The following is a 17,270-nucleotide window of genomic DNA, read 5'->3' on the forward strand; positions in this document are numbered from 1 at the left end:
CGGTACATATCTTTTTAACACGACAAGAGTTGGATGAATTGGTATGTAAGCCTTCCGCTTATGTTAGCTAGAAACGAATTTTTGTTAAAAATATATCCATTTCCTTTAAGATTTTAAATATTTTAACTAATCGTTCAAACACAATAGCCCTAGTCTAGTTTTCATTTGCATAATACCATCTTAATCTTTTATCCAAAACAAAGTTTTTAATCCGAATGTTGGGACACATTAAAACTTCATTGGTATTAGATTGTTGTGATTCATTTTTTTTGTCTTCATATAAATGAGTTAAAATATGTTCTCAATGTGACATTTTTCTAGCCTTTTATTCAGTTTTAATAATCAATGCTTTGCCGTTCATATGTGATCAATCCAACTGAAATCCTGATCTGTATTTAATTTCGTTTTTTGTAAAAGTAATTGAGTACGTATTTAAAGGCTCGCGCATTGTTATTTTTCATGATTCCTTAGTGTCGTTTTTACGTTTCAATACTCATATTGTAGATCTGAAAGAGATGCGCTAGTCTGTTGGTACTGAAATAATGACCGCTGTTTATAACAAATATAAAAAGCATTTCAGTTAAATCAACAACACAAAAATCGACAGGCCATAAACAACGATTATAAGCATTGTATTAGTAAATCTTGCCATGGTTATAGAGACCCTGAACTCAACAAAAACTTCTTTAAACTGTTATTAAAAGTATCAGCTTTGAAAGAATAAACACACATCACGAATTGCTAAATGTGAACATTTTGCATTCATATGCGATGTTAAATGAACAAACAGGCACTTGACTTTTACACACCTCGTAGTAATTCATTGTTTTATTATGTCACGCAAAGACAGCACGTACGGCACACACGTCTTAGAATTAACTGTAACAGTTGTTCTTTTAACAAACATGCATATGATAGAAATCTGGTTTCATCGCAACTTTGTCAATACGGAAATATAGAAGACACTTTTCACTTTTTACTGGTCTGTCCCTTACATGCAACTTTATGATTAACTTGAGTGAGAACTATAGAACAATACACTGATATATCACGCCGCACATTTCTGTATGGATAATCTGATGATAATCTTTCCCTTATATATAATTTTGCTGTGTTTGATGCAATCCATATTTTCATCGAAGGTTCAGAATGGTATAACTATCGGTTCCCTTTGTTTCAACATTTGTTACAAGTATTTTCTTTGATTATAATGACATCAATATTTTTGACTTACTATACTAATTCAACATTTTTAAAACAACTTTGATTCCAATTATACTCACACACTTGTTCAACCCCGAATTATGATTGATTGTTTAGTGTTTAAAATACAATGACCGTCAGTATATTTGTAAATGTATAACCGAGGAAAGCAACCCAATAGCTTAGCTAACGTTCCATTCCTATAAACTAAAAATGTTTGTAACTGATGCTATAAACACATTTCTTAATAAATATATTGAAACCAAATGAATAAACAGTTATTCTTTATTCTACGTTTATTATTGCATTATTAAAAATTTAAGACTATATTGCGTTATTGCATTAAAAAAACTATCGAAGTAGGCCTTTTTATATCTAGAACCACTTAAGTTGTAATCACATTTGTTTCATTTAATAAAACATATCAAGAGGATTGTCTGCACCGTCTGACCTATAGATAGATTGATCTAGATTCATCAGAACCTATTTAAGCCCAATATACAGTGATATAAAATAATTCATTAGGTCTTTTGTACAAACACAATTAAATGTTTTACCTATCATTTTTAGTCAATAAAATATCAAATATACAAACTGATAAATACAACGATTTCATTTTTTCAACGGTAGTGGAACAGGCCAGGAAATAATCGAAAACACAGGTTGAGTATAAGTACTCGTTGTTACAACTGGAATTGTGTTTATGATGTCGTGAATTTCTTGGATACTACTTATTGGTACCTGCACATGTACACGCAGTACGTGGGACTAACTTCTATTGAAGTAAACAATCACACGCAAAGTCCGCGTCGTAATGACGTTAATTGATCATATGAAAGAATGGCTGAAATTTTCGGTATGCAAAATATTTTTTATAGCGCCATGAGTTAAATGATGTAATTCGGATGAAAACGTTTGTATGCACAATCCACTCTAATTTAAGATAACACTTTCGTTTCGGCATCCGTAAGTAAGGCTAAAAGAAAACTATCCGACCATTGAGAGCTTCGACCTGAAAGAAATGCCTTGTAATAGTTGTCGGGTACCGATCGTCGATTTGTTGGACATTGGTCGGCTTTTGATATAATACTGGACTTTGCGTAGTCGAACATACGGCTTGTTGGTTTGAGATTAGTTCGCAATTAGTCGGCAATGTGTTTCAAATGTTCGGTTAAATTCTTTGGTGTGTTTTTGCTCAACCTAAGACACTCATTGTGAAATCAAACACGAAATTGAGTACTTAAGTGATTTTTAAAACGTACGGAATCTGTATGAGATGAAATCGCCATGATGTCAACTCGTACAAGTCAAACCAAGAATTGTCTAATGTAAAAATGTGAGTTTATTTATTTTTAAAGGTATTTTTTGTTACAAAAAGAGATTGTCTAATAACTCATCGAACAATCACAATTCATCGAATTCTGTTCACCTTCTTAACGCAGAACCTTCGCGGTTCAAACGCAGATTTGTCTGTAAATTTCCACGGTATTCGAAATAATAAAATCAACCTAAAAAGCTTTAACTTAACCGATTTGGTTTGCAAACTATCATCAATTCAAAACGTATACAATTTGATTGGCGTTCATTGACAGTGAGTAGTTTTCATTCAAAAACAGACATTATAAAGCCATTTGTTGTTGATAATCGAAGGTTCCTTGTCAGTTTTCCAAGACATGAGTGTTCAGGTATAACGTTTAAGGATGCTTGAACATAAAGAAGCAGTTACGTCATCTCCACAAAGGAACGGTGAACAACATTAAACAAGAACTTTTACTTCATTACTTAATTGATAAAACACTGGAATGCATTCAGATTTTAATTAAAGGTTCTATCCTTTAGGCGCCACCCTTCAAACTGTTTTCAAACTATTTTTGAAATAAAGTCAATAAAAAAAACAGTAATTGAACAGTTATTATATTGATAATGACAATATTTTTTACGGACCTGTAAACATGTTTGGCTTTTTTTTATTGCTGTCCTAAACTTTCATACATTAATAGATTTCGTCACATGGAGAAAGATGACAATACTATAAGCAGCAAAACAACTTTTATAAAAGGAAGGAAAACGACAATTGTCGCATCTGATTAAAAGACTTTGGACTTAACATATCAGCCATCTGCAAATATTATATTGCGTCATGCATTCTATACGATATAATTTAGGGATCTAAGTTACATCTATGTTTACAAAAATTCATAAGAAACACATAATAAACTTATACAATTTTTTCGCGTTTTTGAAGTATGATTTTTATTAAATTCAATACATTATTAAGTCATAAGCTTAATCGCTTTGATAAAATGTAAAACACCTAACACAATCCGAATATGATTATCTGACGTTCAGATTATTTTCCTGTGATATTTCAATCACTGGTTTGCTAGATATATCGAAAATCCGCAAGACATTCACACCTTACAAATATTTTATCTCACCAGTTTGAAAGATAACATTTTCTGACGCACGTTTTAAGATAAAATTCTTTGCGATTTCATTTAAAGATATATTTATTCAAGATATTTCAGTGATGCAAGAAGGGGTTTTGTCCATTTTATGTATGAGATAATAAATATCCGACAATGATTTCCACTTAATTATACCATATTTAAATAAACTGATCCAGAAAATACTAACCAAAAACATTCGATTATAAACAATGGTTTGAAATCTCATTCAATTAAAGTATTTTTAACAATAAATCTTAAAATGTTGACAACGTGTATGTACTAGTATGTGTGTTCGAAACAGAAACGGCAGCTGTTTCATAAGGTAAATTAACCATCTTCCAAATGTTGGTATCATACGAATAGTGTTCCAAATTACAGCACTAAATTTATTTGTCCATATTTGCTCTATACAATATCGGAATAATGAAACAGATATATTATCAAGAGAAAAAAACGTGTCAACATACTTTAGTTTTTTTTTTTACTTCAGACAAGTTGAAAAAATACTTATAGAATGCTTACAACATAACATTGAACATAAACAATATTACGGTTGTGATCACCGCCTTGGTGATTTAAACCCGAGTATATGCATGCTCACAAGTACACAAGTGAAGGAATTGAGTAATAAATCTATTAAGACGTGCATTCGTGTACGTAAACAGTCTTTTACGCTGTTCTTACAATCGTCATATGTATTTGATTGCCAATTCGAAGCTCTTCGTTAATGAGGTCATTATACTGAGTCCGATGTACGAACGGGTATATTGAGTACAACGCCGTACACGGTTTCGTCAGTTCCTTCAACAGCGGCTCTTCGTTTTTGTGATTCCAAAAACCGGAGACGCACAAACTGATATCCCCGTGCACGATTTTTACCACTATTTCCGGCTTTCTCGGAACAGGCACGACGAGCGTTTCAAAAGGCATGTACCACAATGGCAGAACGTCGGTTTTATAAAAGGTCGGATATGGTACAACATTGTCCCAGAGGAGCGTTAAATTCTTCCCGTCGTCTCCGTAAAAAAGTACATCAATAAATGGCCACATGTAATTTTTATTAGTTTCAAGCGACTTACTGCGGTTGGTTTTAAAAAACTTCCAGAGATTTTCTTTGAACTCCAGCAGCGTATATTCCGTCGAACCACGAACGCTGTCTCTGAGCTTCTGTTTGTCGCTGACATTCAATAGAATATCGATGTCATCGTCCCATGGCACCATCCCGAAATGCCGATACGAGCCAATCAGTGAACCCCCGTAGAAGAAATATGATAAATTGTTTGTCTCACAGACCGTTTGAAATTGTCTGATAACACCCATCTGTGCCTCATACTCAATTTGGTTAAGTTTCGCCCTGAAAACAGATGAGCTATCAATACTCTGCCCATCTCGTGGGATTCCAGGTAATGATCCATTGCATTGTTTGATTGACGGATTTTTTTCTTTCAGCAACAAACATAATTTTATGCCATTGTTGTCATTTGATAGTTTACGTTTAAATTCATTATTTAAGTTGGATACGTAATTGTAGTAAATAAAGAAGAAAACGGCCAAAAACGAGAGGGCGGTAAGTATAAAAACAATGGGGCCTCTTCTCGTCATATTGTATGCGATGCTCGATCGTTTATAATCCAGGTCCACCTGAAATTGATCAATGTTGCGATAAGCTTTAACGCTACAAATTGAAAAAAAAGATTCAATATTTCGTATGCACCATTTAAAAATTGTCTGCACTTCACGAAATTGCGATCATGATCGATTTGACTGGTATGAAATCTGCTTTAGTCGCTTAAACTGAATCACATATTATTTACCTACATGTACAATCGATCACTGGTAAAAAAAAATCCGAATAATTATATCACCAACTTTATCGCATCATGTTTAAGTTTGATAAAATTAAGATTTTCAAAATAATCGTTATAGATTTAAAGAAAAAAAGAATGTATGCATTATGTCTAATCAGGAGAAAAGACATCTGATTAAATAATCATAATTGGAAATTGGATCAAAATACAACTCGTTTATAGACTTAGCATAGGCGGATCAAAGGAGGCGGACGCGGCGTACGCCCCCCCCCCCTAAAATCGCCAAAGTAAAGTCCATTCATTTGATGTTTCACACTTAACTAGATTTAAATCACCTATTTAAACTCATTTATCATCTTTTTTGTACACAACAGCTTTTCTTCCGGCTATATCCATCAGTATTACGTATTAACTATTCACTTTTTGGCATTATAAGAAAGTACTTTGATGAAAGTACATTAGGCTTTAGAGGTAGTTGTCAAAGCCTCCAAAATAACTTAAATCGTGGAGCTTCCCTGCACCCACCAGGGTAGAACCCCAGCAAATCATTCCATGTCCCGCCCGCCCCACCCCCAACCAGAAATCCTGGATTCGCCCCAAAACTATGTATCATTTTGAAAAATACGTCTACGGTTATTACACCAGATATGATCCTCACAGTGTGCAGCTTAATCTACCTAAGGTTAGTGTTTTAAGTCTGAGATAAAGAATATTTTTTATTCAAAGTTGTTTCATTTCTATTAGAATAAGTGAGGACTTTGCTAACATTATAGATACAGATTTTTTAGTAAACCTTTTAAATCAACTTTTTGGTAATAAGAACATCTCTAAACAAGTCCCTTCAAATAAAACACTTTTAAAATCAGAAGGTGTAAGCTTATGCTATTAGGTTCTAACAGATTAATGGTTATTATATGTGAGTTATAGATACAAAAATAACAGTAAAATACCCTTCACAAACAATTGTCAGTTGTTTTTTTCGAACAAATTTTAGTTCACACATATGTGCGTTCATCGAATTAAAGTTATAGAATTGTGTATTAAAATATCATATGTCAATAAGAAACGACTGTGTTTTCTTGTTTTATTGTGAAAGATGAGCGATGAATAGTTTTTTTATTCATCGCTTAACATTTTTCAAAGGTTACACATCAATTACAAAACAGTATAAATTTATATTTACTGTATGAAATTAACTTATACACTTATTAATTTACTCCTCATTCCAAAAATGTCTAACAATTCAGCCCTGGATAATCTTGTCTAATAACGCCATTATCATATACATTATGTTGCTGCGTATTTTTATGCCCCCGAAGGAGGGCATATAGTGATCGGACCGTCCGTCCGTCTGTCCGTCTGTCTGTCCGTCTGTCCTTCCGTCACACTTTGCGTTTAGGTTTCGCGTTAAGGTTTCGAAAAATGCTCATAACTTCTATGACCCTTCACATAGCAACTTGATATTTATGAATGCATGTGTATCTCGTGGATCTGCACATTTTGAGTGGTGAAAGGTCAAGCTCATCCTTCAAGGTCAAAGGTAAAAAAAACATGTAGCAAAGCGGCGCAGATGGTGGGCATTGTGTTTCTGACAAACACATCTCTTGTTTGTGTTAGCCATTTATTTATGTGTCGGTATTTGTATTTGACACACTGCTTGCAATTAAATTTCTTAAGTTCAAATATCAAAATTGTTGATTTGATATCAAAATAAACATCTCGATAACATATCGATAAAAACGTGAACTACGTGATCCGCGTTCGATTAATATGTCAGAATTGATCATAACACTGAGTGTGCCTTCTTCATAAAACGAATAAAAATACAATGTTTTTTTAATAAAATAACATAAATAAACATACCAAAAATCAGAAATCCAGAATTATTCTTTCAAGTTGTGTAATAAGACACAATCGCATGTATCGTACCACATATTGCGTGTGGCAAATTGAGTGCAACAGCAAGATAAACCCCTTACTGATAATATTGCAATGCTAATCAGTTATTTGAAAAGTGTTTAAACAGTGTTATCAGTTGAGCTAGGCTGATTCTCACAATCCACGTTGGGAATCGCGAAGCAAATACTACTTTTTTACCAGAACAGGAAGACCGCCATCATTAACATGGAGAAAATCCAGGTCTCCATAAACACCTGCCGACGCTTAAGAAAGATCCTGACGATTGGCTTGCGAGATACGATCACAAACGAATAATAATAGAGAAGAAAAAAAAGAATAGCCCTTCGCAAGCCTGAATGCAATTATAGTTTTACACTGAAGGCAGGCTTAAACAACGAGTGTAGAAGTGACGCTATGGTGTATTGGGTTGTTTTTTTCGACCATTAAAACTGATTTTAAGTAAATCCTGGATGCAATGCTCACTTAGCTTGCGAGTCATATAACAGCTGTGTTCGTAGACAAATATCACGTGTTGCTCATTATAGTTTAAAGTGTATAAATTACTCATTAGCGTTATGTGCATGTATATTTAAAATAGTCTAAACACGTTTTATCCAGTGCATACAGAAAATAATTATATATACATCTATACAAATATTCTTTGTGCTCAAACAAGCATTCATTTGAAAACCTTAGTTTACGCTCGAGAACCTAGGTTCTCATGAGAAACTACGTTTTTCATGAGAACATAGGTTCTCATTTGAAAACCTTAGTTCTCGGCGAGACGACGCACATAGACACATAGAACTGAGGTTCCCATTAAAAACTAGGTTTTTCATGAGAACCTAGGTTCTAATGTTGGGAACCAAAGTTCTCGTTTGATATCCAAGGTTTTCACAAGAACTTAGACTCTTGACAGCTTTTCGCGTCGTTCTCTAGGATATCCAAAGTTTTCAGGAGAACCTAAGATTTCATTTTGGAACCATAGTTCTCACGAGAACCTAGGTTCTCATGAAAACCCTAGTTTCTTGGGATTATGCGTCGAACCGCTTGCCATACACCTGTATTAGTAATACACTTTATTCTGAATTTATATCTTTTATTATATCAAACATTATCCGAAGAAATTAATGTATGTAATTGCTTTAAGGATGACACGATTGTGTTATGCTTTTTCTGCCAGATGGCTTGCACAATGCTTGTTAATCTGACCATCGACTTTCTTCTTGAATGCAATGTTCTCTGTAAATGACAAACAAATGCTAAAACTTTGCCTGTTTCTCGAGCAGTCTGATTTTCATCTGGATGGCGATTGTAAATTTGGTTAAAATGGTCCGTAATTGCAAAATATTTTCATACCCACCTACCCACCTACACATCTCAATAGTCCAAGACATTTATAAAAACTGTATAAGGATGACAACAATATTGAATTTATCTAATTTAAGAATGATATGGCGGGTTGCTTGATCGTTATCACAGAAGGCAAGTTTTGATAAAAATGATACCAAACATGAAACTCCGGGTCAAACTAAACTCGTTTTAACACAGAGGCGCTTTTATCAGACACCTAGAATATTTGCTTTACCCATCCACAAGGAATGTTTCGTCTGAAATTTACAGATTAAATAGCGTTGTGTTGCCTTGCTGCGCATGTGGTTTTGCCGTTTTAGGTAAATTATTGTCTATATGACAAGTTGTCTTTACACTTGTGAGTGACGATGCAATAGAAACGTAATTGTTATTACATACTGACCTAAAGAAAACACATAATGAAATACAATTCAACTTACACATACACTAACTTGTATTAGCCGTATTCTTTTGATGAAATTGCACACACGTTTTGGGGATATAAATAGGTTTCGTATTATGATTTTTACCGTCGATAACCTAGAGCACCAAAGTTTATTAAAATTCTATTTGAAATACTGTAGAAAGTATACATTTAATTCCTGTTGCATTAAACATATTGTTTCATGCAACAAAATCGTTAACATTTATTCTTTTTGTACAATTATTTATACGAATACCTTGTTATAATAATAATGATAATGCATATAAAAGAAAAACAAAACACTCACTTTATTTTTTTAAACTAGATAACAATAATAACTGTACCATTCATAACAGTAACTTATTCAAACTAATAGAAGTACTACTAAGTGTAACACCATCATCACCGCTACTATAAACACCATTACCATAAGGTCAGTTATCATATACTTATAAAAATCGTATTGATTCGAAATATTCCAGGAAAGAGTGAAAAGTTGGTGATATTGAAAAGTTTACAAAGACATATGTTTATTCAAATACAAAACTGGTTTCGCAATTAAATTTAACAATATATGCAAAGTTTCAAGAAAAATACGCAATGTAGTTTAAAAATTACACTATATCGTCACAAAATTGAGTCATAAGGACAGTAATACCTGTTGCTGGAGATTATTAAACAGCTGTATCTCGTTTTGCAAGTGAAATAACCTAAGCAGTTTGGAAATACAACGGCTTTGTAATACATCACTATTCCCTCAGAATCAATTGCATAAGTAATTTTAAAACCAGCAAAGTAATTCGCGATTCATTATCTAATCTGGTAGGTGATGAAAAAGAGAAAGTATGTTCAAAGTTTAAAATTAATAACCCAATAGTTTAACAGTATTGAACTGTTGAATACATTATAAATTTGATAAGGGACATAACTATTACAAACCCCAACACAGATCTTCGGATGAGTAAATGACAATTATATTAAAGTTTTATGCTGCTTTACGTCTTCCGAAATTTAACTTCTTCTGAATATACATTGTTACCAAATATACTTTTGAACTGTGGCGTATTCCTCGCTAGATTTGAATAACATGCCTAATGCCTTCGATACAATATCTAAGTACGTTGAACATGTTAAGTGATATTGTAATTCTTACAGCAATAAAGATGTAAAGAAACCTAGCTTAGAACTTACGAGAATCCAGCAGGTTTATATTCGCGATACTCGTGTTAATACATGTTGATATTTGATTCAAGTTAACTCTGAAGTAAAATGTCTTATTGCATTGAGAAGTATGATATCGGGCAGCGCCCATTTTTTAGAATTAGTATGAGCCTCATATATGAGGTTCAAAATGTTTTGTAAAATTGTAAACATATATGACATTCATGTTTTTTCAACCTTTATTTGGTGGGTGGGTCATTTCAAACTATTTGAGAGAGTATGTCATACACGGGATCCATATGAACTTTATTCAACCTTCTGACTTTACATACCTTCCCATTTAAGTTTAAAATATATATAATTAATTGATCATCCCTCTTCGCACTAAGAAGGGAGAGCTTGGAATTGTGCAAATATTTTATTTTTATTTTCATGATAATGACACGAAGCTCGCATATATAGTATGTTGACTACCCTACCGGCGCTTAGCATAATCCGTGTTATACCATAAATGTGCTGTTACATCTATTGTTTGAAATGTATCGTTCACGAACACTTGGTGTTAAGTCATATCATAAGTTGTAAAGCCATTTTCCAGCTCTATAATGAAATCATTAGCGTCAATATCGGAGCATCTAAATCTTGTCCGCTGGCAATTAGTTGTTGTTGGTGATGGATCCAACGAACTTGTACCTATACACATACATGATGTGTTTTCCTAGCGAAGAATGGTTTAGTAACAAACAGGATGTCGGGAGAAGAGCCTGCTATTCAAAGTGATAGTGGAGATCGCCTTTGGAGAACTAAGGCCTGATTTAATAAATACACGTGAACAACATGGAATTCGTATGCCTTATAACAATACTAAACCATTTTCATGATATTATCCTATCCTAATGTTCGATAGCATTCTTATTATAACCTTTAGGCAGGTGTAAAAATAATGCATTCGTCAGTAAAAATAAAATGAATCAACGAGAAGGTCACAATTGGCAAGCATGTTAAAACAGTCAAACTGAGTGATGGAATAGTCAACGGTCATATCGGAATAGTCAACAGGCTTATCAGAATACTTAACAGGTAATTTAAAATAGTAAACAGGCATTTCAGAATAGTCAACCGATTTGATGGAATAATCAACGTTATGGTCATCAAGCAACATATACTTATCACTTGACAACCATTCGGTACAAACCAATCGAATTTACGGCATAGGTGTTAAATGTTACATGCTCATTTCAGAGAAACGTAACATATCGCCGACACTCATATTTTGTGGTTTTAAGGGTAAAAAATAACAACCAGCCTATGTACGAACAGGTATGATATTATTTTAAATGTACTGTACTTGAAGTTTGCGGTAAATCGATTGTAAGGGTTATTAATTAAATTTCATGTAATTTGTTATTCAGAATGGCAATTGAATATGTTCGTATGTGAAATTATCGAACACCGTAATAGTCACACAGTCTCCTTTGTTTTATCTTGAAATAAGATTTTTCTCATACATAGCTTGCAAAGCTTAACATAAGGCGATGATTTGGAATATACATTGACCGCAAGCCCAGGTCTTATTTAAACCTAAAATATTGAAGGCGTCGTCTTAGAAAGTATTGAAATCTTGTTTTACTTTAAAGAATAGTTCATGTACTCTGCATGGCCTAAGAAAATCATTTTAAACTCTTTATTCGTAATGTTGTAATGCTCTGCAAATGAAAAAAAAACAATACCTGTTGCTCTATTTAATATTCAAAATATCGCGTTGCATTTTCAAGCCGTCAGTATTTATAGAAATATGATTCGCATAGGACCATAAAACAACGCCGTAGATATTGGAGAAAAAGCCATGCTCTTTTACTGTCGAATTTCCCTATAAAATTAAATTACATTTTATTATAAATAATTTAAATCACGGTGTCAAATTCTGCTCAAATCTAGTAAACACATTGATAAACGAATATCCACTCATTAACTAATGAAGAAAGATGAATGATCCTTACAGTTGGAATTTTTGTTTCATTGCTTTATATTTATATACTATTCATCAATACAGTGTAAAATAAATATCATAAATACTATTGGGGTCAATCACAAGTCAACAAATGATAACACTCTGATTATCGATGAAAAGGATTATTGCGATTTGGTTCAGTACTTCCTTCTGTAGTCTAGTTTAGATAAACAAAACATATTAACGACAAAATCACGGTAGCATAGGATAAGTTATTTCATGCTGAACCTTTACTGCCAGTATATAAAGCCGTGAATATTTTGTCACTAAGTGAAATGGCCAAGATTTTATTATTAATATAAAAAGAAAACAACAGAATATTAAATGCACACCGATATAATCAGTTTCAAAAAGTATGAACGAATGATGTAAATATGTTTGAATATCTTTGTAAAACAAAGTCGTTAAAAATCAATTACACTCTTTTTTATACGAAATATATAACCAGATCTATAAAAAAAAAGATGTTCAAGTTCATAGTTTTTCTCCTTCTATCATTCCTGGAAGCCCAGAACGTTGCCTTGCATCTTGTTTATCAAAACTCAATGGAGATTTTATAATATTTACTTCGGAAGGAGTGATCGGCTTGCTCTGCAACTTGTTCATTCCTCTTCCCATCATTTCTGTAGATTCTCCACTTCCAGGAGATCCGTTCGCGTGATTCAAGGATATTACAGCGGCTTTGCCCTTCCATTTCAGTAGCGCCTTATGAGCAGCAACTGTCGCACTTAACTGTCTGTTGGCCTTGGACTTGAACAGGAAATCTTCCATCTTTCCGCCTACACTCGAGATGGAATTCCTCACGGATCTCGCCCGCTTTCGGAAACTTTCGGGGATGTTCTCCGTGGTGAGCGCGCGGTAGTTCCGGTTGTGACCCAGGTACACGATCGGTTTCAGAGCAAAACTGACATGAAGGACAAGCAAGGATATGGTATAGAAGCCTCCCCACAGCGGCACGCTGTCGTAAACCCCGATGAAGCAAATAATCATATACGGAAGAAAGCAGGCAAATAAAGTTCCCCAGAGGGCAAGGTACGTTATCGCCAAGTGGAAGATTGGGTTTTCCGCGTCGTCGCTAAATACTTCCTGAAAGACGGATTTCCGTCGACTCGACGCAATAGACGAGCGTTTCTTGGGAGCTTTTGAAGTTGGTTTTGCATCCGTACTCCTTTCAACGAGTGACTGATCATCTTCCCGAAAAACTTCATCTTCTACTTCGGTGATGACAGCGAGTGATTCGTTTGTAGACGAATGACGAACGGAAGTATTGCCTTTTGCTTCTGCGAAGGCTACATTACCATCTCTGCCTGATTCGCTTTTTCTGTTACGTTGAATAGTTCTTCTTCGGTGCTCAAAAATCAACGAATAGCACACCGTGACCGTGACAAGGGAAACGATTATTGTAAGTAGAAAATGAGTAATAAGAAATGAAGGGGTTTTCGAGTAGTCAAGTTTCCCACCTAGGTGATAATAGTCGTATTCAATATGGCCGATTCCAGTGACAGGCAGAAATGCGATGACCGCAGATAAAACGACAACTATGCAAATCAATATATTTCTGTTTCTAGCACGCTCAAAAATCTTGTCGTACAGGTTCCCTTTTTGTTTACATAATTTGATGCACCGTTCGATCGCCAATATATTCACAATTCCAAAGTTGACTGAAACTAGCAAAAACAAAACGGCGCCATGTATCTCGCACACTGGTTGTGACAGTAACCATTCTTTTGCGATCGCTGTCACGATGTTAGGAAACAGCAAGAGTATGTAGCTCGCAAAATCAGCTATGCTGAAAAACACCATAAAGTGGGAACTCGGTTCTTGGAACAACCCTCTTTTCCTGAATGTTACCATTAGTAGCACGTTCAATATCACGCCGACGATGATGACAGCGAGGTCGAAGATGACGCTGCACACCGGCAGAATATCATTGTGAAACCAAGCGAGGAAGGTTTCAGTCAATGCATCAATGTAGCTCGTGGAATTCGACATGTTATCATACTCGTCGCTAAAGTGATCCAAAATTCAGTTTCGTTTCCTTAACTTATGTTTCACACGCACTAACAGCGGAGTGTATAAACGACAAATTCCAGTTAAGTGAACTGTTTGTTATAAAACTTTCAACTATATTGAATTTGTACGAATTTTGACCCCATAAGGATAAAATTTAAATGCGTATTAGATGGCTTATCTAACGAATTAACATATGATTTAAATCTAGAGGGAGATTAGTGAGCTAATTACGGTGACACTTTTTTCCGATACTGTACATTTATTGGTTAATACTTTACAAGCTTGAACGCTTTAATTGTTTAAACCCTAAAGAATGGTGTACGTTTGTTATGAGAAGTTGTTTATTTAGACTAATATATTTCACAAATGCTAATGAAATCTAAAACAAATACTAGATTGACTGAACTCGGCAAATATATTTGATACCTTATAAGCGTTAAATATGGTACAACTTCGTTCAAAACACACACTGAAGGTCTATGTAGACTCTGTCTAGTACAAACGTTCTCGTACACATACATTATTTTGACTAAACATTCATATTAAATCGCAATTTATTTGTGCCGTGCTCTATGAAAATGGGGTTTAATGTATGTGCGTAAAGTATCCTCCCAGATTAGCCCGCGCAGTCCTAAACTGCATTTTTGCTAAGAAGAGACGTTCTTTAATCGAAAAATACCATCAAAGCGGAAAATGTCGTCCCTGATTAGCCTGTGCGAAATGCACAAGCTAATCTGGTACGACACTTTACGCACATGTATTTAACCCCCTTTTCACAGAGCGATGCTCATTTTTTGCACATTCAACTATCTATGTGATCATACATGTTTAATATAGACAGAAAAAATCCCCGAGAAACATTTTCACTCCTTACAAATATTTTATCTCACCAGTTTGAAAGATTACATTTTCTTACGCACGTGTAAAGATAATATTCTTAGCGATTTCATTTTAAAGATATCTTTATTTAACATAGCTCAGTGATACAAGAAGGGGTTTTGACCGTTTAAAACATCGAAAAATAAAGATCTGACAATGATAGCCACTCAATTATACCATATTTAAATAAATCACCCACAAAATACTAACCCCATACACTCAATAATAAACTATCGTTTGAAATCTCATTCAATAAAAGTATTTTAACAATACAACTTAAAATGCTGACAACGTAAATTTACTGACAACGTATATTTATGTGTGTTTAAAACAGAAACGGAAGCTGTTTCATAAGGTTAATTCACCATCTTCAAAATGTAGGTATCATACGAATAGTGTTTCAACTTATATCACTAAATTCCTTTGGCCTTAGTGGCTCTTTACAACATAGGAATACTGAAACAGAAATATTATCAAGAGAAAAAATGTTTCAACATACGCTTGTTTTTTTACTCAAGACAAGTGAAAAAATATATAGCTTATAAAATTCATAGAGCACAACAATTAAAATACTAAAAACATTATTACGGTTATGATCACCGCCTTGGTGGATTGAAACTCGATTATATGAGCCGTGTCATGTGAAAAGGGGGTTTAATGCATGTGCGTAAAGTGTCGTCCCAGATTAGCCTGTGCAGTCCGCACAGGCTAAACAGGAACGACACTTTCCGCTTTTATTATATTGTTCGGTTCGAGAAAGTCTCTTCTTAGCAAAAATCCAGTTTAGGCGGAACGTGTCGCCCCTGATTAGCTTGTGCAGGAATTGAGTATTTGTTAAATACGTCTATAAAGTCATGCATTCGTGTACGTAAACAGTCTTTCAAGCTGTCCTAACAATCGTCATATGTATTTGATTGCCAATTCGAAGTTCTTCTTTAATGAGGTCGTTATGCATAGTCCGATGTACGAACGGGTATATTAAGTACAACGCCGTACACGGTAACCTCAGTTCCTTTAAAAGCGGCTCTTCGTTTTGGTGATTCCAAAACCCGGAAACGCACAAACTGATATCCCCGTGCACGATTTTTACCACTATTTCCGGCTTTCTCGGAACAGGCACGACGAGCGTGTCAAACGGCATGTACCACAATGGCAGAACGTCGGTTTTATAAAAGGTCGGATATGGTACAACATTGTCCCAGAGGAGCGTTAAATTCTTCCCGTCGTCTCCGTAAAATAGTACATCAATAAATGGCCACATGTAATTTTTATTAGTTTCAAGCGATTTACTGCGGTTGGTTTTAAAAAACTTCCAGAGATTTTCTTTGAACTCCAGCAGCGTATATTCCGTCGAACCACGAACGCTGTCTCTGAGCTTCTGTTTGTCGCTTACATTCAATAGTATATCTATGTCATCGTCCCATGGCACCGGCCCAAAATGCCGATACGAACCAATCAGTGACCCTCCGTAGAAGAAAAATGGTATGCTGTTCGTCTCACATACCGTTTGGATTTGTCGTATCACACCCATTTGTGCCTCATACTCGCTGTGTGTAAGCCTCGCCTTGTAAACTGACCACCTCTTAAAATGCCGCACATCGCGCTGCAGTACTGGAATTGATCCATTGCAGTATTTGATCTTAGTGTTCCTTTCTTTAAGCACTGAACACATCAGGTTGTTATTGTCAAATTTAAAGAATGTAGCTCTGATGCTAGACAAATCATCCTTCTGATAATAAAAAAACATCCCAAACGACATCAGACATGAAAGAAGGCACGCTATCAAAATCCTTAAAAACCATTTCTTCATCATGAGACGTTTTGTCCAGGTGTTAAATGTTGCAGGAGCGATTATAATATACCTAAAACACAAAGTGCAAAGATTATCAGAATGCAACAGTAATCAATTATAATAGCAATTTAAGTTTGTAATAATTTTGCAGTGGTCATCTAGTACACGTTTTTAATACTCATTTTGTTCTCGGTACCGTTTCATATACATCATAACTCCTAATAAAGGTAAGAGTTGTACACTTTTAAACAAACTCATTACAACAGACATTTAAATT

At 34.6% G+C, this 17,270-nt stretch overlaps 1 protein-coding gene across 29 annotated transcripts in view; it reads right to left on the minus strand.

Moving 5' to 3' along the window:
• The window catches only part of LOC127880227 (uncharacterized), a 119,805-nt gene that overhangs the window by 91,121 nt on the left and 11,414 nt on the right, over window positions 1-17,270 (minus strand). For 13 of the 29 annotated variants that reach the window (XM_052427524.1, XM_052427528.1, XM_052427532.1 and 10 more), the window contains one exon: window positions 14,719-17,063. The exons of 10 other annotated variants lie outside the window; for them this stretch is intronic. In XM_052427524.1, the coding sequence (XP_052283484.1) occupies window positions 16,082-17,014 (933 nt within the window). In that variant the 5' untranslated portion in view covers window positions 17,015-17,063 and the 3' untranslated portion in view covers window positions 14,719-16,081. Of the gene's footprint in view, window positions 1-4,025; window positions 5,295-7,324; window positions 7,743-14,718; window positions 17,064-17,270 lie in introns of those variants that run through there. 6 more of the 29 variants (XM_052427522.1, XM_052427523.1, XM_052427520.1 and 3 more) reach the window with 5 other exon arrangements.

Source organism: Dreissena polymorpha, chromosome 4 (assembly GCF_020536995.1).
Source record: "Dreissena polymorpha isolate Duluth1 chromosome 4, UMN_Dpol_1.0, whole genome shotgun sequence".
Classification (NCBI taxonomy): Eukaryota; Metazoa; Mollusca; class Bivalvia; order Myida; family Dreissenidae; genus Dreissena; species Dreissena polymorpha.